The sequence below is a fragment of the Haliotis rufescens genome, unplaced genomic scaffold, assembly GCF_023055435.1.
Source record: "Haliotis rufescens isolate VD_foot unplaced genomic scaffold, xgHalRufe1.0.p SCAF_19, whole genome shotgun sequence".
NCBI lineage: Eukaryota > Metazoa > Mollusca > Gastropoda > Lepetellida > Haliotidae > Haliotis > Haliotis rufescens.
In genome coordinates, this window is record NW_025963879.1 from 12030868 (window position 1) to 12056942 (window position 26075).

General features: G+C 41.9%; 1 protein-coding gene across 3 annotated transcripts in view; it reads left to right on the top strand.

The window, feature by feature from the left end:
* LOC124138925 (sodium-dependent dopamine transporter-like) overlaps nt 1-26075 on the top strand; it is a 98474-nt gene that overhangs the window by 18893 nt on the left and 53506 nt on the right. For 2 of the 3 annotated variants that reach the window (XM_048398882.1, XM_046505835.2), the window contains exon 2: nt 25138-25525. In XM_048398882.1, coding sequence (XP_048254839.1) covers nt 25192-25525 — 334 coding nt within the window. In that variant the 5' untranslated portion in view covers nt 25138-25191. Of the gene's footprint in view, nt 1-22513; nt 22921-25137; nt 25526-26075 lie in introns of those variants that run through there. The other variant, XM_046505836.2, reaches the window with a different exon arrangement.

The window sequence follows — 26075 nt, forward strand, 5'->3', positions numbered from 1 at the left end:
GCTAATCAATAACGGAGATTCCTCGTCTCTTGTTTTACGTTTTTTGGTCAGTTTCTTTTTTGTATTTCTTTCTTTCAAAGAATAGCAATTGTGATCATGATGAGTTGTTACTTTTTTTTCTTTCTATGTACTGTTTTTTTATCCAGTGTCAGTAACTGTTGTGGAATGTGGTTTACTTGTAACAATGACTGGTTTGAGTTCATATGATGATGATTGATTGGTTTGTCGTTTAACGCCGCACTCAGCAATATCCCAGCTATATGACGGCGTTCTGTAAATAATCGAGTCTGGACCAGACAATCCAGTGCCTAATATCATGAGCATCGATCCACGCAATTGGGATCGATGCCATGCATCAACTAAAGCCTGACCATCCGATCCCGTTTGTCGCCTGATATACTGTTAAGATGTAACATAACAATTCATCCATACTACTAAACAGAAGTAAAACCGCTTGTCCATTCGGATCAGTCTGACCCAAACCATTCCGCTGATGAGAGTCAAATAATGCATACGAATCAAAATCCGTAAAAATTGCAATAGAGACATCATTAAAAGTTACCAAAAGTGACGGGGATATCAATATTGCTTGTTGAAATGATTCTATGAAATTTGTTTTCCCTGCTTTAATGTTTGGAACACCTGTGACGGAGCCATAAAACTGATCTGTTATGTAGACAATATCGCTTGAGGCAGTGGCTGCTGGGAGCTGATTATGACCTAAATACCCCTCATAGCCTTCGGTGTTAACCATGTGACTGTAGAGAGCTGTGCCTTCATCCAACAGATTATTGAGTTCAGTGGAACACGGTACAGACGCAAATATATTTGAGCCATGGGACACAAAATATATGAGTGACCAGAGCTACGGCTGTACATTGAATTCCATTAAACGGTTGAAAAATACTACAGCCTTGATGCAGATTCGCCGACACACTACTCCGATTTTGCTTTGACTTTGCTACCAAACTTTTCACATGTGGCTATGTGCGGTGCACCTATTAAAAAAAACACACGGGGGACTGGGTTAATTCAAAATACGGAATAGTAACTATTCCAAATATATCCAGGGAACATGAGCATCCAAACAATCAAAAGTGTGGTATGTAGAATGTGGAATTCAGCCATATTACATTTAAATTGAGATGTCGTCGTTGTTCATGAATAAGCATATTCAGAACATATTTTTTATTATGCTGTTATTTACGATCTCCGGAGCACAGTTCTTCTTTTGTATACACCATGAAAATCAGAAAATGAGTCCTTGAGGAAGAAAGGACATCGGATTACACATGAATGGTTTAATAATGTCAGCTAATGACCAGAAACGGTCAGATGCATCAATTAACTACATAAAGACGATTTTAAAGTATCTCTTATTGCTGGAAAAGAATAGCATCAATATTCCACGCACATGATTAGTATGTTTTTTTTCCGTAAATGCGTGGCTTGAAATTTCAAATAAACCAACATGTCGACACACATGCTACAAATTTAACGTTTCCCGTATACTTCCCCGCCTTAAGGGCGGGGAAGAATAAATATCCGTGATGATTTTTGACAGGTTAATTAGAACCATCAATTATTTCACATGAAAATGTCATGACGTGAATTGAACCTGCTACTTCACATATCGTGTTTAGTATAATTGTAACCTACTGTTTTCCCACTAAGCCATCAGGGCAGGTGATGAAAAGGTGTTAAACGTAATACATGTCAGACTTCAGTTGTCTGCATGCTGCGTGTGTTCTTTCTCTCGCCCCGCTGTCATCGAATTCGTTTTATACCGTGACTGCAGTATTGTTTTATACCGTGACTGCAGTATTGTTTTATACCATGACTGCAGTATTGTTTTATACAGTGACTACAGTATTGTTTTATACCATGACTGCATTTTTGTTATATACCATGACTACAGTATTATTTTATACAGTGACTACAGTATTGTTTTATACAGTGACTACAGTATTGTTTTATACCATGACTGCAGTATTGTTATATACCACGACTACAGTATTATTTTATACAGTGACTACAGTGTTGTTTTATACAGTGACTACAGTGTTGTTTTATACAGTGACTACAGTATTATTTTATACAGTGACTACAGTGTTGTTTTTTTATACAGTGACTACAGTATTGTTTTATACAGTGACTACAGTATTATTTTATACAGTGACTACAGTGTTGTTTTATACAGTGACTACAGTATCATTTTATACAGTGACTACAGTATTGTTTAATACCGTGACTACAGTATTGTTTCATACAGTGACTACAGTATTGTTTTATACCGTGACTACAGTATTGTTTTATACAGTGACTACAGTGTTGTTTTATACCACGACTGCAGTTTTATTTTATACAGTGACTACAGTATTGTTTAATACCGTGACTACAGTATTGTTCTATACCATGACTGCAGTATTGTTTTATACCGTGACTGCAGTATTGTTTTATACCGTGACTACAGTGTTGTTATATTCCGTGACAACAGTACTGTTTTATACCGTGACTACAGTATTGTTTAATACCATGACTGCAGTATTGTTATATACCGTGACTGCAGTATTGTTATATACCGTGACTGCAGTATTTTTTTATACCCTGACTACAGTATTGTTTTATATCATGACTGCAGTATTGTTTTATACCGTGACTGCAGTATTGTTTTATACCGTGACTGCAGTATTGCTTTATTTCGTGACTATAGTATTGTTTTATACCTTGTATTTATACCAGTATTTCTTGCATTTGGACGGTTCATTAAAAGTCAAAACACTCCTCAGTTAAGTTTGAAAATGTAAAACCGAAGCCAAAGTACTCATCCCGCAGCGACAAGAGCTCTGAACCATCAAGTGCGGTGAAAAACACAGAACGATACAGCTACTTTTGTACTTTTAATGACCACCAAGCCCGTATGCTAATTCTTTGATCATGCGGTCGCACTCAGGTGAACCCCCCACACTCCGCCGTCCAACCCAGAGACTTGTGTTTGTGTACATGCACCATCTCGCTTACACCTGCACCCTCGTCAGATATACCCACTGCCCTGCGTATCTTCAATTCGCCGATATGGCTTGAACACAGAGATTTCATGCACGTTAAGAATGGTTGAGCCTTTGCTGATTTTATTTGTTAATCTGGACTATCTTTGTTGGCATCGATGGCGAAGTCTATGACGTCATGACGCTGTTTGTAGAGAAAGTAAAATACAGAATGATGGAGGCATTTTTGATAAATGAATGAATTACAGTGATTTTATCTCATTTCAGACTCGAGTTTATTATATATGTGAGATGTTGTTTCAATATTTCATTTTAAAATGTTAACTTTGTTGACGATGTAACCGAAATTTCTTTTGAAAAGACGCCAGAAACTAGACTCTCGCGATTCCAGATATGTTCAGGTATGTGTCAGAAGCTATATGCGGTACATTGAAACCCCGTGATTCTGGAAACTCTTTTTTTCTGGACGATTATCTGCACTAGTTCATAAACATTGTCTTAATCAAGACGATTTCGCTGGCAATAGTACGTCTGGATAAACGAGGGTTTAACTGTCATGCAACTGAAGAATTGAGTGTAAGTAAAAGGGCAAGAATTGATTATGATTGAATGAGATGTGTGCGTGTGCGTGTGCGTGTGCGTGTGCGTGTGCGTGTATGTGTGCGTGTGCATGTGCGTGTGGATGTAGGTGTTGGTTTGGGTGTGGGTGTGGGTGTGGGTATGGGTGTGGGTGTGGGTGTGCGTGGGCCTCCGTGGCCTAGTGGTAGAGTATCCGCCCGCAGAGCGGAAGATCGGGGGTACGAACCCTAGCAGCGTCTTACCAAAAGACGTTAAATGATGGTACTTTTTGTTACCCTGCCTGACACTGTATTACGGGCTAAAATAAGTACAGGTCGGCTCGGAGTCATGATATGTGTCATGTTATCATGTTAAACTGCGGCATGGTAACTCAGGGGGCTAGCACTACAAAATCTGCATTAGTCCGGACTAGTACAAGCAGCCACACACACACATGCATGCACGTCGCTATAATCTTGAACGCGACGTTAAACCCCATCTCACCTCACCTCACCTTCAACAAATGATCCAGTATTAATAAACGATGAAGGGAAGGATGTTCAGTTACAGCCAGTGTCGCCGAAATGATTTTCGCTTTGTTTGTAACAGGTTGGTACACACACACACACACACACACACACACACACACACACACACACACACACACACACACACACACACACACACACACGTCGCAAATCCCATCTCACCTCATGTCATAATGATTTGTATGATTTTCTTCATTCCTTATAGTTTGCTCTTCCTTTGAAACCCAGTTTTGAAAAACATTGATAAATAAGTAAACGTCTCCATTCAGTCCAGAAGTGCCTCGTTTAAAGTGACTCTGCGTACGGCGTTCTATATATTAAATATAACTTGCATCTTCCCGAGGCAAGGGCGTTAACAGACTATAAAAGTCCAGTTTCCACCCTTGCCGAACCTTTGCCTTCGTCTTCCAAGGATGAATGTATTCGATTTGTTTGGGGGAACATGGATTTGGTAATATAACAGTGTTGTGCGCAAAGTCTTGATCTGCTAAATATCTCCCGCACCCCCTGTCTAGACATCGGTTCTCCCGCTGACTCAAGACACCCAGTTGGGTATTCAAGATACGTCCAGGCATTATGAGACCGAGAGGTGTCATTGGTTTACAGGCCATGCTGCGCCTTGAAGGGTAGAGCCAGGACGAGCCGACGCATCGTATGTCATAAGTCATTGATCACAATCACTGGGACATAAAGAAGTTTAGCTACCAATTTTTTCATGACCTTGTTTGTTGTCAGATTAAAAGCTAAGTACAAAAACAAATTTCAACCACAGAGATCGTCAAAAAGAAAAGCAAGGTGCGTGCGGCCACGAATGGAATAACTGAACTGAGAAAGAACTACGAAACTCACAATGGCCAGGTTTCCAGTCTGTTAATGTAATGGAAGCTAATAACTAAACTGTATATCGGAATGTAGACAACCCCTATTATTCCTATACATTTACCGTAAGAAAATAATCTAATTAACACGTCTTAAAACATTTTGGAAGATATATGCATTTCTGCACAAAGGAAGCCATCAGCTGTTTTAAATTAAGATTTGAGTGTAGTCTTCGGTCTATACACATTACAGTAACATTATTGTCTGTAAGATTACTGAAAACACAAACACTGTGGAAAATAATACCCCAGTGCATGAAATGTTTATGTAATGCTTACATAATATCAGCGATAGCGTTTATACACAATGTTTATGTAACACTGCACGATAGATGGCTTACAGAGTATTAGCGTTGGTGTTTATGTCAGTTAAACCTGCGAGAAAGATGGATGTAGCTAAGTGGATATGAACTAACAAACAGAAAATCAGTTGGGCACCATAAGGGCTACATTAGAGGGCAGTTGAGGCTGTGATTAAATCAAAGGAAACTGTAAAATTGCAAACACATCTTTGTTTAAGGCACTTGAGACGTGTTATCAAACCGGATGAGGAAATATATAGATGCAAAATGTTTTGGGGGTACTTGAGACCTCTTATCATTCCACATGGGAGAACGTAAAATTGCAATGTTTGTTTTACGAATTCAGATTGGGATCTCCTATGTCAGTAGCCTTATAACGCAACAGGGCACCTCGGAGCATACACATTTGTTATGAATAAACTCTTGCTTTCAATCAGAGTGTGGAGGCGTTTGAAACAGCGATAAAGCCCGAATGCATATAAACTGCCGCGCAAAAGAAAGTATACACCCATGTTTGATGGTGGCTAAAAAGAAACAAACAGGAAATGTTTTTTTCCGATGTGATGTATTTGAAACGGGTATCATAGGAGATATTACATGCATCATACTAATACGGTTCTTACAGCAGGTGACGTGTGCGTGACGTCTCAAGGAACATGGGGGTCGCGATTTCATTCTAATTTCCATCATAATTATACTATCATCTCATGTAACTCAACCATTAAACATCACCCAACTAAACGTAAGTAGGCGGGAGATACCTGGATGTCAGCCAGTGCAGTTTTTGCTTTGAATGAAATCGAAACAGTCACTCAAATATCAATAGATCAGTGAAACCCCACCAGGCTTTCCCTACGAAACGTTGCAGGAGAACTGGTATCCTCATCAATATTCCATCTTGTATACTGAATAACAAAAGTTCCTGTGACATTGAGTAAGATTTAATGCAAAGTTATGTTTTTTACCAAATCTGAAACAATTTCGGTTTGCACCTGATAAAAGATTCCCGTAAGTGTTCAAATGGTTTAATATTGCAATACTGACTTCAGAAAATGCGTGATTTCATAAAAAAAAAACATGAACATGCCAAAATGTCAATTTACAAATCAATAGCGTGTGTGTCCACCTATGGTTGCGATGCAAGCAACACATCTTCGTCTCATGGAATGGACCAGGCGTCGCACAAAGTCCTGTGGGATATCTGTCCATATCTGCTGGAGCATGTTTCCAAGTTCCCGGAGTGTCTGTGCGAAGGCGCCGGTCCATCTCATCCCACATGTGCTCGATTGGTGAGAGGTCAGGGGAGCGAGCCGGCCAAGGGATGACATTCACGTTGTTTTGTTGAGGAGAATCCTGAACAAGTCCAGCAATATGAGGCCGGGCGTTGTCATGTTGAAAGGTAATGCCTGGGCCATGACGACGCAAAAACGGTAGAACAACAGGGCCGATGATCTCTTCGCGGTAGCGCTGTCCATTGAGATTTCCCTCTACCACTATGAAACGCGTCCTCTGTCTTGCTGTAATCCCAACCCATCCCACTGTGCCGCCCCAGAACCGATCTTCTTCCATGACACAATGATTGACGTCGGTACACTCGAATCCGTCCATCGCTGTGGCCGTCCAGTGTAGACGCTGTCTGCACCACTGTGGACGTGCTTGACGGTGGTTTGCAATCAAAATGGGACGTCAGCCAGTTTTCCTGGCGACAATCCCTGCGCATCTGAGGCGACGACGTACGGTTTGTGGAGATATTCGTCGAAGGCCAGGGATGCTTCTTGCTTTCACTGTTGCTGGCTTTAATCGATTTCGTAGGTGTGTTGTTCGGATCCAGTTGTCTTGTCGAATATTGGTTACGCGTGGCCTGCCACTCCGAAGATGGTCTCTGACTGTGGCCAACGTTGCCATAAATACGAAATGGTGTTTCTGTGGACGTTAAATTGTCTTGCAACATCACGTTGACTCGATCCTGCTTCAAGCATACCAATGGCTCGCAGACGCTCATTTTCGGACAGGCTTGGCATTTCGTAATGTTGAATAATTGCGTAATGTTGCTGTTTTTCTGAGTGGTTGTTGTCAGCACGATGCTAAACAATGCATATGGAATCCCGTTAACGCACATGTTTTTATACCCATTCTTGGGTAGTGAAATGCATGGGGCTTGCATGGAATGCATACTTTTCTGTAGCAGTTGCGTTTTTGTGACTTGTTTCAATGTACCACAATATTGAAAGCCAAACTTTACTTGTTTGAAAAATACGCTAAAATATTGGTGTCACAGGAACGTTTGTTTTTGAGTATATATCAGGCCAACCTTTCAGCCTGATCAGTGTTTATCTGGTACATTTTAATACCAACCACAGTTTTATCAGGTTTGTTTCGCAGATAATCGCACTAATGCATTTCCCTACAACGTTTCAAGTCCGCTGACAAGCTGATCAGGTTTCTCCATCCATGAATCAGAGCAACTTACAACAGTTTCTCCAGACATCATGTTCCGAATCAACTGACAACCTTATTAGATTTCCTCTGCAATGTATCAGGGCAACTGACAACACTGTCAATCGTTACGACCTTTCTTGGAACCGACAAACCCACCAGATGTTCGTTATAGCCTTTCTCGGAACCGACAACCCCACCAGATGTTCGTTACAGCCTTTCTGGGAACCGACAACCCCACCAGATGTTCGTCACAGCCTTTCTGGGAACCGACAACCCTACCAGATGTTCATCACAGCCTTTCTAGGAACCGACAACCCTACCAGATGTTCATCACAGCCTTTCTGGGAACCGACAACCCTACCAGATGTTCATCACAGCCTTTCTAGGAACCGACAACCCTACCAGATGTTCATCACAGCCTTTCTAGGAACCGACAACCCTACCAGATGTTCATCACAGCCTTTCTGGGAACCGACAACCCTACCAGATGTTCATCACAGCCATTCTGGGAACCGACAACCCCACCAGATGTTCATCACAGCCTTTCTGGGAACCGACAACCCTACCAGATGTTCATCACAGCCTTTCTAGGAACCGACAACCCTACCAGATGTTCGTTATAGCCTTTCTAGGAACCGATAACCCTACCAGATGTTCGTCACAGCCTTTCTGGGAACCGACAACCCTACCAGATGTTCATCACAGCCTTTCTAGGAACCGACAACCCTACCAGATGTTCATCACAGCCTTTCTGGGAACCGACAACCCTACCAGATGTTCGTTATAGCCTTTCTAGGAACCGATAACCCTACCAGATGTTCGTCACAGCCTTTCCGGGAACCGACAACCCCACCAGATGTTCGTTATAGCCTTTCTAGGAACCGATAACCCTACCAGATGTTCATCACAGCCATTCTGGGAAACGACAACCCTACCAGATGTTCATCACAGCCTTTCTGGAAACCGACAACCCTACCAGATGTTCATCACAGCCTTTCTAGGAACCGACAACCCTACCAGATGTTCATCACAGCCTTTCTGGGAAACGACAACCCTACCAGATGTTCGTTATAGCCTTTCTAGGAACCGATAACCCTACCAGATGTTCGTCACAGCCTTTCTGGGAACCGACAACCCCACCAGATGTTCGTTATAGCCTTTCTAGGAACCGATAACCCTACCAGATGTTCGTCACAGCCTTTCTGGGAAACGACAACCCTACCAGATGTTCGTTATAGCCTTTCTAGGAACCGATAACCCTACCAGATGTTCGTCACAGCCTTTCTGGGAAACGACAACCCTACCAGATGTTCGTAACAGCCTTTGCTAGGAACCGACAACCCTACCAGTTGTTCGTAACAGCCTTTGCTAGGAACCGACAACCCCACCAGATGTTCGTTATAGCCTTTCTGGGAGCCGACAACCCTACCAGATATTCGTTACAGCCTTTCTGGGAACCGACAACCCTACCAGATGTTTGTAACAGCCTTTCTAGGAACCGACAACCCTACCAAATGTTCGTCACAGCCTTTCTGGGAAACGACAACCCTACCAGATGTTTATTTCAACTTTTCTGGGTAAGCGGCACCCGCCCAGATTTTCCACACAACGTTCCAGGACGACTAGCACTATCATCAGTTTAACTCCGACAAGCTAATCAGGTTGCCCCTTAGCAGTTTCAGGCCGACTAGCATCCTGACAAGGTCACCGGGTTAGTCCCTCAGCACTTCCGACGTGGCATGACGTGGATGTGTGGCAAAAATTTGGTTCATGTTAGACACGTGCTGACAGATCTGATGCCGCTAGATCTCCTATCAACTGATGCAGAAACGCTTTTGTATCAATGTTATCATTCAGACTGACAAACGCCATTTCAGCAGCAGCGATAAACATCGTGATTAATATAGTCTCTCAAGATGTGACGACAGGTTACATTGGCGTTCTCGCCTTTTCAACAAACGCATGTTGTATCAGTTCTCTCTGTGCAGTACCCTATAAAATGTTATGTAATTCTCCGTCCTATGAATATGGAAAGGGTATTGTCCCACGAACACGGAGAGTGGTGCGGACATACCAGGGATCATTAGCAGGGCAATAATGGATTCGAACCAACCACTTGCTGATTCTGGCATTAAAGAGAGCCACTCTGCACGGGGCGCGTTAGATAGCTGGACCTCGCGGGTAGCAGAATTCCAGTGTTCCTCGCCGTGTTATTTCAGGAATGTTACTAAAAACCAAATTCATTCACTCGCGACAGTACAGATCACCCGATTGCCAGTGATAAACACTGACTGGGTATTTCGCACAACGTAGGTCTTTTTGTAGAGTTATTCCCCCCTGTCCCACCAGGGCATCGGTTTTCTATATACTCTATACCTGCCCATATTCCCAATATTAAGCAATGTCTGTTAATTTCACCTGAAAAGGGGATTAACATAGGCTGCTACAGGTGAGAAGGGATGAGAATTATATAGAAGTTCTGGTATCTGTGAAAGAGATTGACAATATCTAGTTCGGCGCATCAGTTCACAAACTCGCTGTCCCCCAAAAGAAACTGCTTGTGCATGAAAGAGGAGCCTGTCTGGAGAAGAGAACGTTGTCATCAGTCAAGTCTCTTTCATTTTGCAATAAGGGCCACACACTTATTTATGAAAACGAGAATTATTAGAACGTGAAACATATGTGACAGACGGTTGCACATAACTGAAACATCTTAGATCCAATCTCTACAAGTTGTCAATGCCAGAATTATTTCATTCAAGTCTGACAGATTTGGCAATGGCATTAGGGACAGGGTGATTAGATAACGAACATATTACTCCTCGTAGAATATCTGACACTGCTTGTCCAAAGGTACATAAATAATGCTCTCTCATAATGATGATACGATCTGTTGAGCCAGTTGTTCAGTACAGATGCACTTGGAAACTCGGCATGTATGGTTAATAACGTATCTTTGCCAAAACCTCTGGAAATAATTGTTATGGTTTATAATATTTAAGATACGCGAAATAGAGGGAATTGGGAAAGAAAGAATGGAGAAAGATGATAAGAAAGGGGGGAAAGGGGAAATTGAAAACGTCTATGACATTGTATTAAAATATGTAAGTTTTTTTAGGCAGCTTTGAACAATATTTCAGTTTTGTTGTGAATCGCTAGTTTAATGTATGAAGAAAACCCACACTATCTGTAAGCCTGAATGAGTCGGGTTCTATAACGCTTTGAACAGGATTTCGGTTTGATCACTACGTACAAGCCTAATGTGTGAGGAAAGCCTTGATAATACAGGTCTTAGAAGTTTACAATTTTCTGAAACCCGCTAACACGAACCAACAATCATAGGATTCTGTCTCGCCTAAGGGATGCAACTCTGCAGAGCGAATACCGGCGTTTTGACAACTGGATCACCCATGCTACCTAATCCTAAAGTGGTTCATTACCAAAATAAAAGGTTTTAATAAGAATCAGGTGAAAACGCTCACAGCTTAACTTGAGTCCTTTAAGTAAGCACACAAAGCCCCCAGGTCCTGTTTCCTGGCTCTGGAAATTGTGTCTTTACTTCACAAAAGATGTCCTCTAACGAGCACCTGACACTATCTCAGTGACGTCATGGAAACATGTGAACAATGCATTCTGGGTCATAGCGCCATCCGGTGACAACAATGTCATATGTCAAGGGACAAAATACAAACAAGCTTTGCCTCGCAGGAACTGTAAAAATGGTAACTTTTGGATGTAAAATGCCTCGGCTGTCTAAATAGGTCATTAATTGCTACAATGCAGCTAAAGATCGATAATTTAGCTTGACAACATTCTAGCATGTTCTTATTAGATGTATTTAGACCGCCTCAATCAACCTCCTTTATTCATTTGTTCATACCAGTCTTGAGCTACTTCAAGGAAATGTAAACATGTATTTGTGCGAGGATACACTCTGTAACTAATTACTTGACAAAGTAGTTGTTTACATACATTGAATCATTTTCGAGAGAGAGTGAGACAGACAGACAGACAGACACACACACACACACACAGACACACACACACACACACACACACACACACACACACACACACAGAGACTGGGGTGAGAGTGGCAGAGAAAAGAGAGACAGAGAAGTGAGAGACAGAAGAGATGTTGCGGTGTCAGGGGCAGAACAACGAGTATCTAGTGAATAGAGAGACACTTCCGGGAACATTTGAGTGTGGAAGAGAGAGAGAGAGAGAGAGAGAGAGAGAGAGAGTGAGAGAGAGAGAGAGAGAGACAGACACACACACACACAGACTTGGGTGAGAGTGGCAGAGAAAAGAGAGACAGAGAAGTGAGAGACAGGAGAGATGCTGCGGTGTCAGGGGCAGAGCAACGAGTATCTAGTGAACAGAGCGGCACTTCCGGGTGTGTAAGAGAGAGAGAGTGTGAGAGAGAGAGAGAGAGAGACAGACAGACACACACACACACAGAGACTTGGGTGAGAGTGGCAGAGAAAAGAGAGACAGAGAAGTGAGAGACAGGAGAGATGCTGCGGTGTCAGGGGCAGAGCAACGAGTATCTAGTGAACAGAGCGGCACTTCCGGGTGTGTAAGAGAGAGAGAGAGAGAGAGAGAGAGAGAGAGACAGACAGACACACACACACACACACAGAGACTGGGGTGAGAGTGGCAGAGAAAAGAGAGACAGAGAAGTGAGAGACAGGAGAGATGCTGCGGTGTCAGGGGCAGAGCAACGAGTATCTAGTGAACAGAGCGGCACTTCCGGGTGTGTAAGAGAGTGAGAGAGAGAGAGAGAGACAGACAGACAGACACACACACACACACAGACTGGGGTGAGAGTGGCAGAGAAAAGAGAGAAAGAGAAGTGAGAGACAGGAGAGATGCTGCGGTGTCAGGGGCAGAGCAACGAGTATCTAGTGAACAGAGCGGAACTTCCGGGTTTGTAAGAGAGTGAGAGAGAGAGAGAGAGAGAGACAGACAGACACACACACACACACACAGACTGGGGTGAGAGTGGCAGAGAAAAGAGAGACAGAGAAGTGAGAGACAGGAGAGATGTTGCGGTGTCAGGGGCAGAGCAACGAGTATCTAGTGAACAGAGAGGCACTTCCGGGAACATTTTAGTGTGTGTGTGTGAGAGACACAGAGAGAGAGAGAGACAGACAGAGACACACACACACAAAGAGAGAGAGAGAGAGACAGAGAGAGAGAGAGATATATACGCTCTTAGTACAACGACACACTCGAAGTACAAAAATGTACTCTAAGTGATGATAAGCTTACTACGACGATACACCCTCTTAGTAGAAATATACACTCTTCGTACAAAGATACATTCTCAGTACAGAGGTTCATTCTCATTACAAAGAGAGAGAGACAGAGAGAGACACACACACACATAAAGAGAGAGAGAAAGAGAGGACTGGGGAATCGATAATATGAAGACTGCATTCAAACGAGCAGTGTTCTTGCATGGGAAGACGGTTAAGAGTCTTGTTACTCTACACATGATAAATGCTGTACGCAACCAAAATAATCTTCCTCATTGCTGAAATGAAATCTACCATAAAGAAGAGTTTACAAACATGCTCTCATACAAACAAGCAGGAAACACGACCTTCTTGATGTTATGATGTTCTAAAACGGTACCTGTATAAATATCAGTTCCTCCGATAGAAGCCGTGTACACGCCCGCATGTCTCAACATTGAGAATCATTGGGCCTGTCAGTCTGCCCCGCCGGCATCTGATATCACTGGCAGACGTTTCCATAATAATCCATGTCGTGGCCATAAGGGTATGTAATGTCAATAGAGGTATGTCGTGTCCATAGGGGTATGTTGTGGCCATAGGAGTATGTCGGGGCCATAGAGGTATGTTGTGGCCATAGAGGTATGTCGTGTCCATAGGGGTATGTTGTGGCCATAGAAGTATGTCGGGGCCATATAGGTATGTTGTGGCCATAGGGGTATGTCGTGATCATAGGGGTACGTCATAGCCACAGAGATATGTCATGTCCATAGGGGAACGTCATAGCCATAGAGGTATGTCATGGCCACAGAGGTATGTCATGACCATAGGGTTACGTCATAGCCATAGAGGTATGTCATGGCCATAGAGGTATGTCATTGTCATAGAGGTATGTCAAGGCCATAGAGGTATGTCCCGATCATAGAGGTAAGTCATGACCATAGGAGTATGTCGTGATCATAGAGGTACTTCATGGCCATAGGAGTATGTCCCGATCATAGAGGTATGCCATGGCCATAGGAGTATGTCGTGATCATAGAGGTACGTCATGGCCATAGGGGTATGTCGTGATCATAGAGGTATGTCATGGCCATAGGGGTATGTCGTGATCATAGAGGTACGTCATGGCCATAGGAGTATGTCGTGATTATAGAGGTATGTCATGGCCATAGAGGTATGTCGTGATCATAGAGGTATGTCATGGCCATAGAGGTATGTCATGGCCACAGAGGTATGTCATGGCCATAGGGGTACGTCATGGCCACAGAGGTATGTCATGGCCATAGGGGTACGTCATGGCCACAGAGGTATGTCATGGCCATAGGGGTACGTCATGGCCACAGAGGTATGTCATAGAGGTATGACATAGAGGTATGTCATGGCCATAGGGGTATGTCGTGATCATAGAGGTACGTCATGGCCATAGAGGTATGTCATGGCCACAGAGGTATGTCATGGCCATAGTAGCATGTCGTGATCATAGAGGTACGTCATGGCCATAGAGGTATGTCATGGCCACAGAGGTATGTCATGGCCATAGGGGTACGTCATGGCCACAGAGGTATGTCATGGCCATAGGGGTACGTCATGGCCACAGAGGTATGTCATGGCCATAGGGGTACGTCATGGCCACAGAGGTATGTCATAGAGGTATGACATAGAAGTATGTCATTGCCATAGGGGTATGTCGTGTCCATAGGGGTATGTTGTGGCCATAGGGGTATGTCATGGCCACAGAGGTATGTCATAGCCATAGGGGTACGTCATAGCTATAGAGGTATGTCATAGCCATAGAGGTATGTCATAGCCATAGAGGTACGTCATAGCCATAGAGGTACGTCATAGCCATAGAGGTATGTCGCGGCCATAGGAGTATGTCGTGGCCATAGGGTTATGTTGTGTCCATATTATCAATAAGGTCAATCTTGTACTATTATCAATAACATCAATCATGCACTATTATCAATAACATCGATCCTGGACTATTATCAATAACATCAATCGTGCACTATTATCAATAAGTTCAACCCAGTACTATTATCAATAACATCGATCCTGGACTATTATCAATAACATCAATCATGCACTATTTTCAATAAGATCAACCCAGTACTATTATCAATAACATCGATCCTGGACTATTATCAATAACATCAATCATGCACTATTATCAATAACATCAACCCAGTACTATTATCAATAACATCAATTGTGTACTATTATCAATAACTTTACATTTGTACAGTCTTCAATAAAATCAGTCTTGTGCAGTCAATGACATTAATCGGACTATTATCAATAACATCAATCCTGTGCTGTCATTAGTAATGTCAATCCTTAATTTTGTTAGTGACACCCCACTGTACTATCGTCAGTAACAAAGCAGCGATATGTCATCTCTTGTTAAGACATATACATTGTGTGGTATGCCCATAGCCTCTGGTGTTGACGATAGTTGGAGTAGGCTTGTAGTAAGAGCGTATGCATGTCACACGACTACATTTGTGTTTATTCAGGTGCAGGACATGCTTATCTTTTCGCGAACACCTGAAGTCATCACTGATGGTCCATTCATAGAACTGTCACAGCTGTTTTGAACTTTCGCCTAACTTTAATCTGTTTCAACTGGTTATTTGTTGCACTAATGTGATGGACTGATATGTTGCCCTAATATGTTGCCACAATATGTTGCCCTAATAGCACAAGGTGAGGTGAGATGAAATTTGGGTTTAACGTACTAGTCCGGACTGATGCCGATTTATAGTGCTAGCTCACTGAGATACCATGCCGCAGTTTTAACATGAATACCCCACTCAGACACAGTATACTGACTCCGAGCTGACCTTGTTTGAGCCCCTGAATGCCGAGCGCCAGACAGGGTAACAACAAGTCCTAATATCACAAAGGACGTGTATTTACCAGTTGTATAGCTTTCTAATGGCAGCGTATCGATGAATCTTACAGGATTTATCTTGCATTATCAGGTATCTTTTCACAAGATGACATCTTTAAAGTTGGTAGAAGGCAGAAAGTACCACGCTGTAAGGGAGTGGCTTCAGTTTTCCAATATTGAATTTCCGCTTCATGTCGAGCCATATACCATTAGTTCATGCATATGGCGTCTACATTTCTCAGTTGTTTTGATTCTTTAAATACATTTAATTCAAATTGCCTTTGAAAGACACATCAAACAAACAATCTTTTGAACAAGGCTTCACCGTCAAGGTTCTGGTTGGTTTATTACAGCAGTTTTGTGGGTGACATTCGCGATGCTATCCCGTGCTGAGATCTCATCATGGGGTTTTCACACAGTGTTCTGGCCGAGACACTGAAACTGCTCAACGCCCATCCCACCCACCCGTACCCATCACTGTGGTGCTAAACAAATATAAATTTTATTTTTGTATATTCGTTGTGTTTCTGTTCCTATTATAAATAGCAGAATCTGTGCGCTTTATAAACAGCAGACGTAATTCAAAATTAACATATTGTTCTCATTAGTTTCAACAAAATCAGTAAATACACTATCGTGTCATTGGATTTGATCATCGATCACTTGATTGTCTGGTTTGATCCCAGGCCGCCGTCGCTTGACGGGGTACTGCTATGTGGCGTCAGGCAATAAATACTTACTTTTGTTGGTGCAAATTATGTGATTGGCAGGTGCTACCGGTAGGCATGTTTACCCTTTTCGCGAACACCCGGTGTCATCAAGGATTTTCAGTGGTCCATTCATTCAGGTATTTTCCCTTTTCGCCAAACGAATAATCGGCGGATAATCTTGATAATATTCTCTTTCTTTGAATGTCTGTTATTTTTGAATGATTTGTTTAATGTGTGTGGCGGTGAAGCAGGACATGTCGACCCCTTTGCGAACATCTGGTATCATCACTGATCTTCAGGGATCCATTCATATTAGTTTTATCACAGTTTTATCGTGAGGCCCGATACAATATCTCCAGACATTCCAAACTTATCCAGCGTTGACGTTTTGAAGTTTGCACTAACACAGTCCCTCTTCCATTTCAGTAGGTGGTGGGGTAGCCTAGTGGTTTAAGCGTTCGCTCGTCACGCCGAAGCCCCGGGTTCGATTCCCAACATGGGTACAATGTGGGAAGCCCATTTCTGGTGTCCCCAAACGTGATATTGCTGGAATATTGCTAAAAGCAGCGTAAAACCATACTCACTCACTCGTTCCATTTTAGTAGAGTGTATTTTTGTAATAAGCGTCTATATTTCTACTAAGAGTGTAAGTTTGTAGAAAGTTCACCCCCATAGTAAGAGTGTACAGTTGGACTGCAAGTATGTCCTATGTAATGAGGACGAACCTCTGTACTGAGAATGTATCTTTGAACGAAGAGTGTATATTTCTACTATGAGGGTGTATCGTCGCAGTAAGCTTATCATCTCTAAGAGTACATTTTTGTACTTCGAGTGTGTCGTTGTACTAAGAGCGTATCTCTCTCTCTCTCTCTCTCTCTCTCTCTCTCTCTCGCTCTCTCTCTCTCTCTCTCTCTCTCTCTCTCTCTGTGATATATATGGAAGGAATTCTTGGCTGCTAGGTACTGCGTTACTATCCACATGTATCAAATACCACAAGAATGCGTCGACCATGTTGTGGAGAGACTGTGGTGGTGTTCAGCCAGCTAATGCCTATAACGGCTACAGAGTTGCGTTGAAGCATCTTCCACCCACGCACGTCGCAGTGTTACAGCAAGCAACTAATCATCACACTAGGTTGAACAGGTGCTGACCTTCTTAATATAAGAAACGTGTGTTTACGTTTCCACATACTCGCTGTGAGGAGATGGTGATAGTCGTTTTTCAATACATTTATTTAGTAGAACGTCGTGTGTTTTAACGACAGGCCTTGTGCAGACTTACAGATTGGTTACACCACATGATGTTTCAAGTTTCTGTGCACGTAATTAGATGCGAGAGTAAGTGAGTTGGATTTTACGCCGCTTGGGCTTCACACGGGAACAGAACCCGGGCCTTCAGCGTGACGAGCGAAGGCTTTAACCACTAGGCTACCCCACAACCCCCGTTATTAGATGAACACATACGTATTGTTAAATGTAATATAGGCTTAGTTCATTATAAATAAATCGATCATCACGTGTACCAATTGTCATTACTCCTTCGTTAAATCTAGGCCTCCAAATGATCAGCGTACACGTACATGATGCATGAACAGCACAAGTGATTTTATTCGCACTGTTCGCGTTGTTCGCACTGTTCGCGTTGTTCGCTCTGCTCGCAGTGTTCGCTCTGTTCGCAGAGTGTTCTCTTAAAGACCTTTAGATAATTATCACTTATATCACAGAGATATATTATTTCACAATATAATATTTCATACAATTAATATGCGTATTACGTAATGATAAATTCCATACTTTTTTCATAAGCGGGATATACAACCACAAGAATTTACGAACTGAAAATGTTGCGGACAACCTTTGGTCTCATAGCTCACAAGATCATTCAACAGGGAAACCCCATACAGATATTCTCGTTCCCAACTCTCATTATCGACAATAAGACTGGACCCTTGTGCCTAAAATTATCACAAAGTTATGTGTCAGCTCCAGTGTGTATGGCAATATAATTCGCATCATGTGAAAATCTAATTAAATTCAAACTTTTGAGTCAATTTTAATGAGTCAAGTTTTATGAGGAACACATCTGCGTTGTCCTCTGTTTCGTATAATGAACGATATATTAAAACTGTCTTATATAAACGATTACCAATAAGCTCATCATTTTTTAAATTATGTTAAGACACACCTGCTAGATGGTTATCCGTATAACACATTTTGATAAGGATTATGCAATTTGAGAGTAAAAACGTGTAAAAAACCGCATCATCTTTATATCGTTAGATGTTGCCGATCGAGTTGATGAGGCGGATACCCCTCATCTTTCAATGGTTATCAAATCATACAGAAACATGATGCACAGGTAAACGACATGCAAAGATTGATTAAGGCCCGTTTTGACACGCTGGATCTGCATAATTTAAGAAATCCCCTTTGGAAATCGTTATGAAAGTTGCCGGGTTGTAAACAAGTGCGACAAAACCCTTTCAATATTCATAAGAATTCTCTCCTAAAAGCAGAGTCGATTGTTAGATTCCGACTATATCACGAGCGTGTGTTTATGAATCACTATCAAATAGGGATGATACCAGGTGTTCGCGAAAAGGTGAGTCTATCCTGCCCCACCGGTGCCACCCGTCACAAACACATGCAAAGGTAAGTCAATTGTTCACCTGAAAAAAAACAGCGGACGATATGGTACAAGTCAAATAAGGGATTGCATCGGTAATAAATTGTGTCACGGATGCGTAAAAATAATAAATGGGAAATAGAATTACATTTTGCACGTTTCATCACTTTCATGTTTCCGATTGATAACACTAAATGTAGGCAATGCCAAATGTGTCGAAATGGCTCCTTTTAATGGTTTTCTTGGGTCGTTTTTTTAATATTGAAAAAGAGCATGTTTTTGTCACCAGCTGAATTTAGGTGATTTAGATGAACGCAATTCAAACACATGATATAAAATTCATCTTGGATCCCAGAACTGCTCATTGTGAGAGTTTCTCTTGGCGTTCGAAAAGTCAACTTGGTTACTAATTAACGCCATTCTTAGGAACATGATCATCCCAGAAGTCATGAACTGTCAAGTGTAAGAAAGAAAAGGAAGCTGCCATTTCAACATAGATTATGTTCATACCAATCCTAGTATACCAAGTGTTCCGTGACATCAAGATTTGACATTTTCAATGGATTGAAATGACTCGTTACGCTATCTTTCCTTATCCTTCCTCGTCCTGTCATTCAACTACATCAACTCGATATATAACTTCTGACAATGTAAACTCCTTATCAGCGCCACGGCAAATATCGACAGTTCGCTTGTCCCGAACTACTTTCGACGATTACCTGGATATCGGCTATGGACGTTTCGCATTGAAATATTCTGAATATCCTGTTCAAAACTCGGATTTACAGATTATCTATCACTGATATACGACCGTTGTACGCCCCTACTCATAGACTCGGAACGAACTTTATTCATTGCCAGTCGTCTGTAATTCCTGTCAGCGGGTTTGGTTCTCTAATGGTGTTGGAAACGGCCTTTAACAAAACTCACCTTTTACCTGTACTTCACTCTTTTACCTTTTATACGTCGTGTCACCTTGTAGAACCGGGGCGGTCGGGTAGCCTTGTGGTTAAAGCGGTCGCTCGTCACGCTGAAGACTCGGGTTCGATTCCCCACATGGGTACAATGTGTGAAGCCCATTTCTGGTGTTACCCGCCGTGATGTTGCTGGAATATTGCTAAAAGCGGCGTAAAACCTCTTTCGCATGTAGAATAATAATACAGTGGTTTAATTAATAACAGAAAAATAAAGAAATGTACGAAATAAATAAGAGGAAAGTTTGTTTGTTGTTTAATGTCGTACTGAGCAATATATGATGGCGGTCTGTAAATAATCAAGTCTGGACCAGACAAGCCAGTTATTGACTTCATGACCATCGATCCACGCAATTGGGATACGGTGACATGCCTCACCACCCGATCCCGTTAGTTGCCTCTTACGACAAACATAGTCGCCTTCTAGCGCAAGCATGGGTTGCTGAAGACCTGTTCTACCCCGGATCTTCACGGTTCACGTGATACGTGATTTTCAATTAATTAAATATGCAACCAAAAACACATTCAAAATATTATTTTATTAAAAATAACAACATTTTCGGAGATATATCATTAGTTTCAAGGGAGGTTGGAGTAGCCTAAAGGCTAAAGCGTTCGCTCATCGCCAAAGACACGGGTCCGTTCCCCAGCTGTTGCGATGTATGATCACTCTGATACCTGTCCCGCAGTGATAAAGCCGGAATATAACTAAAAGTTGCGTTAAACTCTCCTCACCAGTATAAAACCATTTTTTCCATAACGTTTGCAAGAAACATAGCCGTAAATGTCCATTGCATAAGAATGACATGATCGCTCAAACCCCTTGTCTCATAGGCTTAACAAACATCAATATGTTCCTGTCCAGCATCGGTGTTACTACAACAGGAACAATCCCCTGTACTTGCACTGCGGGTCAACAGGCTATCACCAGTGTGATATCGGAATCATATTTGACGTTATGTTCAGCGGTCAACTGGCTCCACTAATTGGCAAGAAGCTTATTCAAACAGCCGACGGAAATTATCGAATGTGGCTGATTCGTGCTCAGCCGATCGGCACCTGAGCATCGCACGCCAACGAGCAAATAGAATGGTCTTTAAGAAGAGGGAGGCCATTATGCCTTGCCTCAATACGTGCACTACACAAGTACTTCTAAAGTGGTGACTAAATTTTGACGCTCTTCTTGGCCAACATTAAGACTTCTTTGTGCGGATGCATGGCTTGCAATCTAATACCTCTCACCGTCAATTTTCACTCCGCGTTCGTACTTGAAGCGATTTAAGAGGTAGTTTTAAACACAGAGGAATGATAAGGACATCTTCACATGCAGTCAGGTTGTATGGTTTTGACATTAATATTTTCGAATATTTACTCCCCAACTCTTCGTCCACCTGTGAGAAAAGGCGACCGTGTACTTAGTAATACCACAGCTTTTTGACGCCGGAAATTACTTTAAAGATCGTAAACGTTTATTGTCAAGGACTTTGAACTTTTCAGTTTTGTCTTCAAATTCAATTACGAGATGTTTAACGTATGAAACACGTTTCTTGTAATTGTTTTTAATCTCTGAAGGACATTTGGACAGAGCACTGTGTCAATGAGGATACTGATGCCATTCAGAACATTAATCATATACTATGTGTTTTACTTTGAACACCCTGTTTAATTCAGCAATAAAAATATATACATTTGCATTATCAAATTACCAAAGAGACAAATGGAATCATACGATGGTATCTTTGTAAGAAAGTTAGCATTAACCACATTGAAAGACCCAAACAAGCTCTGATTCAGATTCCATTAGAAGGGAAAATGTCATCTGATAATCAAAAAGCACAATCACAAAAATTCCTACATGTTTTACTAAGCGAAAAAAGCAAACGTCTCGCAGATGGTAATGAAATGCTATTATAATAACAATGGCTATGAAGGGTCTCTTTATATGGAAATTTCTCCAATCAGGGCGGGCCTGGGCCACAGACGTCCACTAGCTAACGGATCACTTGCTTTAATTGAAATCCGACATAAGTTCAATTGCTTGAATGCGGTTGGCGGCACCAAACGCCAGCTCCGGGCAAGGGGCCCCACTCAATAGTAAAGTTATTACTCGTGTGGACACTGCATGGAGAGAAGTTGATATTTTCACGGATGACTTGTTGTCGACCAGATACCGTTTCCAGCAAATGGGTCCACACAAAACAATCAATTCAGCCGTTTTGGAAGGTTCGGGGTCGGGAACCTTTTCAATAAAAGTCAATTTCTGGACAATCCTACGAGTTGTTTGATTACTGACAAGTGCCGGGATGGAGAATACATTTTGGATGGTTTAAGGAATTAAAACAAACTCATTCGAAGAAGACTTTCTGTTTGGAATCAGTGGCTCGAGAGTTAAGGTCTCAGGAACGTCGTTGGTCAGTGTGGACATTGGTCTCCTTTGGTTCTGTGGTCATTCCCTAAGAACCCTGGAGGATGTAACACGTATGGATAGCATGGTGTATGATCTGTGTTGTAGGACACCCGGTGTCTCCGAGTGACACACAGTGAATATCTGAGGAAAACATCGGTTGAAAAACTTAATTAATGACGTTCGTTTTCAAGGATTTTTAAAGAGCGTATGAAACTATGCCTTTGCTCTGTCTACAAACACGTTGAAGTGACGGAGGATACTATGATTTGATATTGCTCGACTCTCAGTAATTGATCGTGGATAACGTGGAGCCGATTCACTGAGCTGACACTGCCGAGGTAACGCAGTACCCGAGCTTCTGGCTCAGGTTACACTTCATATCATTGGTTATTAATGTTGCTGATTGACATGTTCGCTTGTGCAAAAACTGCACGGATATTTTATTACATATTTAGCATGAGAAAGATTTGGTCAATGTGTTTTGTTTGTATTGTGAATAGAGACATGACAACATAGATTGCATTACCGTGTCGAAGGGTTATGACTTCTTCAGTATTCCTTTACAACGCTGTTCTCTGCCGCACCCGTAGATCATAGCAATGGTTGGACTTCGTAGTTTCATGTCCTCCATGTCCACCAACTTCTTAACGAAAAAAGGAATTGATTCGTAATAGTTATCAGGAATCAAGTAAGGATACGTATTTAGGTCTCAGTATTCAGAGTATAATGCGTTGTTTCTAGTTAAGCTGAGAGATACTTAAAGTCGATTGTAGATTATACCTAGATCGGAAGACGTCGTGTTAGAAACAGTGTCAGTAGTTGTGATAGTAGTAGTAGTAGTAGTAGCAGTAGCAGTAGCAGAAGCAGTAGCAGTAGCAGTAGTTGTAGTAGTAGTAGTAGTTGTAGGAGGAGGAGGAGGAGGTAGTATAGATTGGTACTATCTCTGTTACATGAATGATAGTAGACGCCATGGGGTATTTGAATGCACAATGGCGGGAGAAGTAACTGACTGTTGTAGTAGTGGTAGTGTAACGTGGCGGTTACATCACGTATAGTAGTGGTGGTATAAGTTGTTGTAGTAGTGGTAGTGTAACGTGGCGGTTACATCACGTATAGTAGTGGTGGTATAAGTTGCTGTAGTAGTGGTAGTGTAACGTGGCGGTTACATCACGTATAGTAGTGGTGGTATAAGTTGTGGTAGTAGTGGTAGTGTAACGTGGCGGTTACATCACTTATAGTAGTGGTGGTATAAGTTGTTGTAGTAGTGGTAGTGTAACGTGGCGGTTACATCACTTATAGTAGTGGTGGTATAAGTTGTTGTAGTAGTGGTAGTGTAACGTGGCGGTTACATCACGTATAGTAGTGGTGGTATAAGTTGTTGTAGAAGTGGTAGTGTAACGTAGCGGTTACATCACTTATAATAGTGGTGGTATAAGTTGTTGTGGTAGAAGAAATAGTACGGGAAGATTAATTCTGAATCAATCCCCAAATCTCTTATAACTGATCAGAGACCATAAAACAGAGGGTGTATATGGTGTCTGAATTGATGAAACTAGCAAGTGAAACATTCGGATGCCTGCCGTCAGATCGGGCGCTCATTCGAAATATGAGAAAGATCTTTATAATGATTAAGAAAGTCATCAGATGTGTTTATATGGCTGGGATTTTTTTTTCAGTCAACTAAGTATGGTCAAAGTGTGTCAAAAGGCAGAATTTAGAGGTTTTTAGGAAACAGATTTGATCGTACTTAGATTTTCTCTTGAAATTAAAAAGATCGTACTTTTTTCCTCATTTTAGTAAGGCTAGTTTTAAAAAAATTGAACATCTAAACATTTGAAGATTTGTGATAATTTTATCGTTTTCCTCAATCAGTTTTCAGTTTCGACGTATATATGTACTCTTTCCTGTACTGGGTTCGGTCTACTAGTAATTCTATTCAACTACATGTGTTGACAGTATGTATGTTTCACGCACTGCCTCTGTCCGCGACATATTATTGGTTATTTGTCTGTTAATGACAGGTGGTTTCAATGTTCGGAAACATCTATATTCTTGTCATTTATACATTAACGAACCAAGCCCCAGCTTTCGTGTGTATCTAGTGGAAATACACACGCGGAGTAAGGTGATTAGTAAATCTTCTTTAATACATCGCCGTATCAATATTTGCTATGGAATTAAGGGAATGTAATTCCTGACGGGAAATAAGTCCACTCTTGGTTCTCTGACTGATTGAATCTGACTGGCTGACACAACTGTTTGGTTTCTTATAATACCATATTGTACGATAAAAAACAGGCGTTAAAACATCATAGTGTAAAAAAACTGTTTCGAATCAATACGGACATGGATTTCTTGATATCGGTGACAATTGCGACTGGACGCTCTATTTACTTTGACACAGCGGTTAACGAAAGTGTCAGGGGGTGATTTAATGTTCATATTCACACGGCAGAATTAGAAGTTGGTCCCCATTTCGATTGATTTTTTACGTTTGGTGTAATCAAATAGTTTTGTGACACACTTTCGATGATATGATATGGTGTCTCTTGTAGGACGAGGGAGGTCTTGACATCCGGGAACTGAGTCCACAAGACGAGGAGGACAGTATGCAAAACACACCCAACGATACATCAGTAGCGGTTCCCGCCGGACCCCCTCTGGAGGGGAAGGATATGGACCAGTATGAGGGGGCACACAGCCCAGAGGAGGGGCACGACCCCACCCTACCCACGTACAAGGAGGCGGTGGGGGACGATATTCCACCCCCGGAGAAGTCGTTGCAACCGGATGGTGACAAAAAGATTGAGTATGACCCTGAGAGCGGTGAGCCTCGGGAAACTTGGGGCAAAAAGATGGATTTTCTGTTGTCCATTATTGGCTATGCTGTTGACTTGGCCAATGTTTGGAGGTTTCCTTACCTGTGCTATAAAAACGGAGGGGGTAAGTATTATAATTACATATTTATTGCAATTTACTTTATTGAAATCAAACCTCTAATGTCCCTGGTCCACTTTTGTTTGCCCCATTGGATCATTAGGGTGACGCCTAACAATGTCCCGAGCCAATAAACTTACAAAGTCGTGAAATCATCAGGTCCGGGTATCTAGCCCCGGGGTCCAGAGTACTCTCTGGAACAACAGACAGTTTCTTATACGGAGTATAGGTTATTTACCTGAAGTGCAGTAATAACATTGACGGACGCGATCCTGATATCTGAGCCCATGTATACTTGAGCCATTTCTTACAAATCAGTATTTCGTGTATTTGGTTTTCTAGGCTGCTTCCCTATTTTGATCTCGTATTAAAAGTACGAACGTTCACTGTTGAACTGTTGAAGAATATGCCAATGATAGCAATTTCAAATCTGAACTATCCTAATGATTTTATATCAATATGTGTCGTTCAAAGAAAAAGTATTATTACAGTTTATTACCGCATGTACGGCTTTTTTGTATTGTCTTTCGTGGTACCTGTGTACAAACAGGAAAGT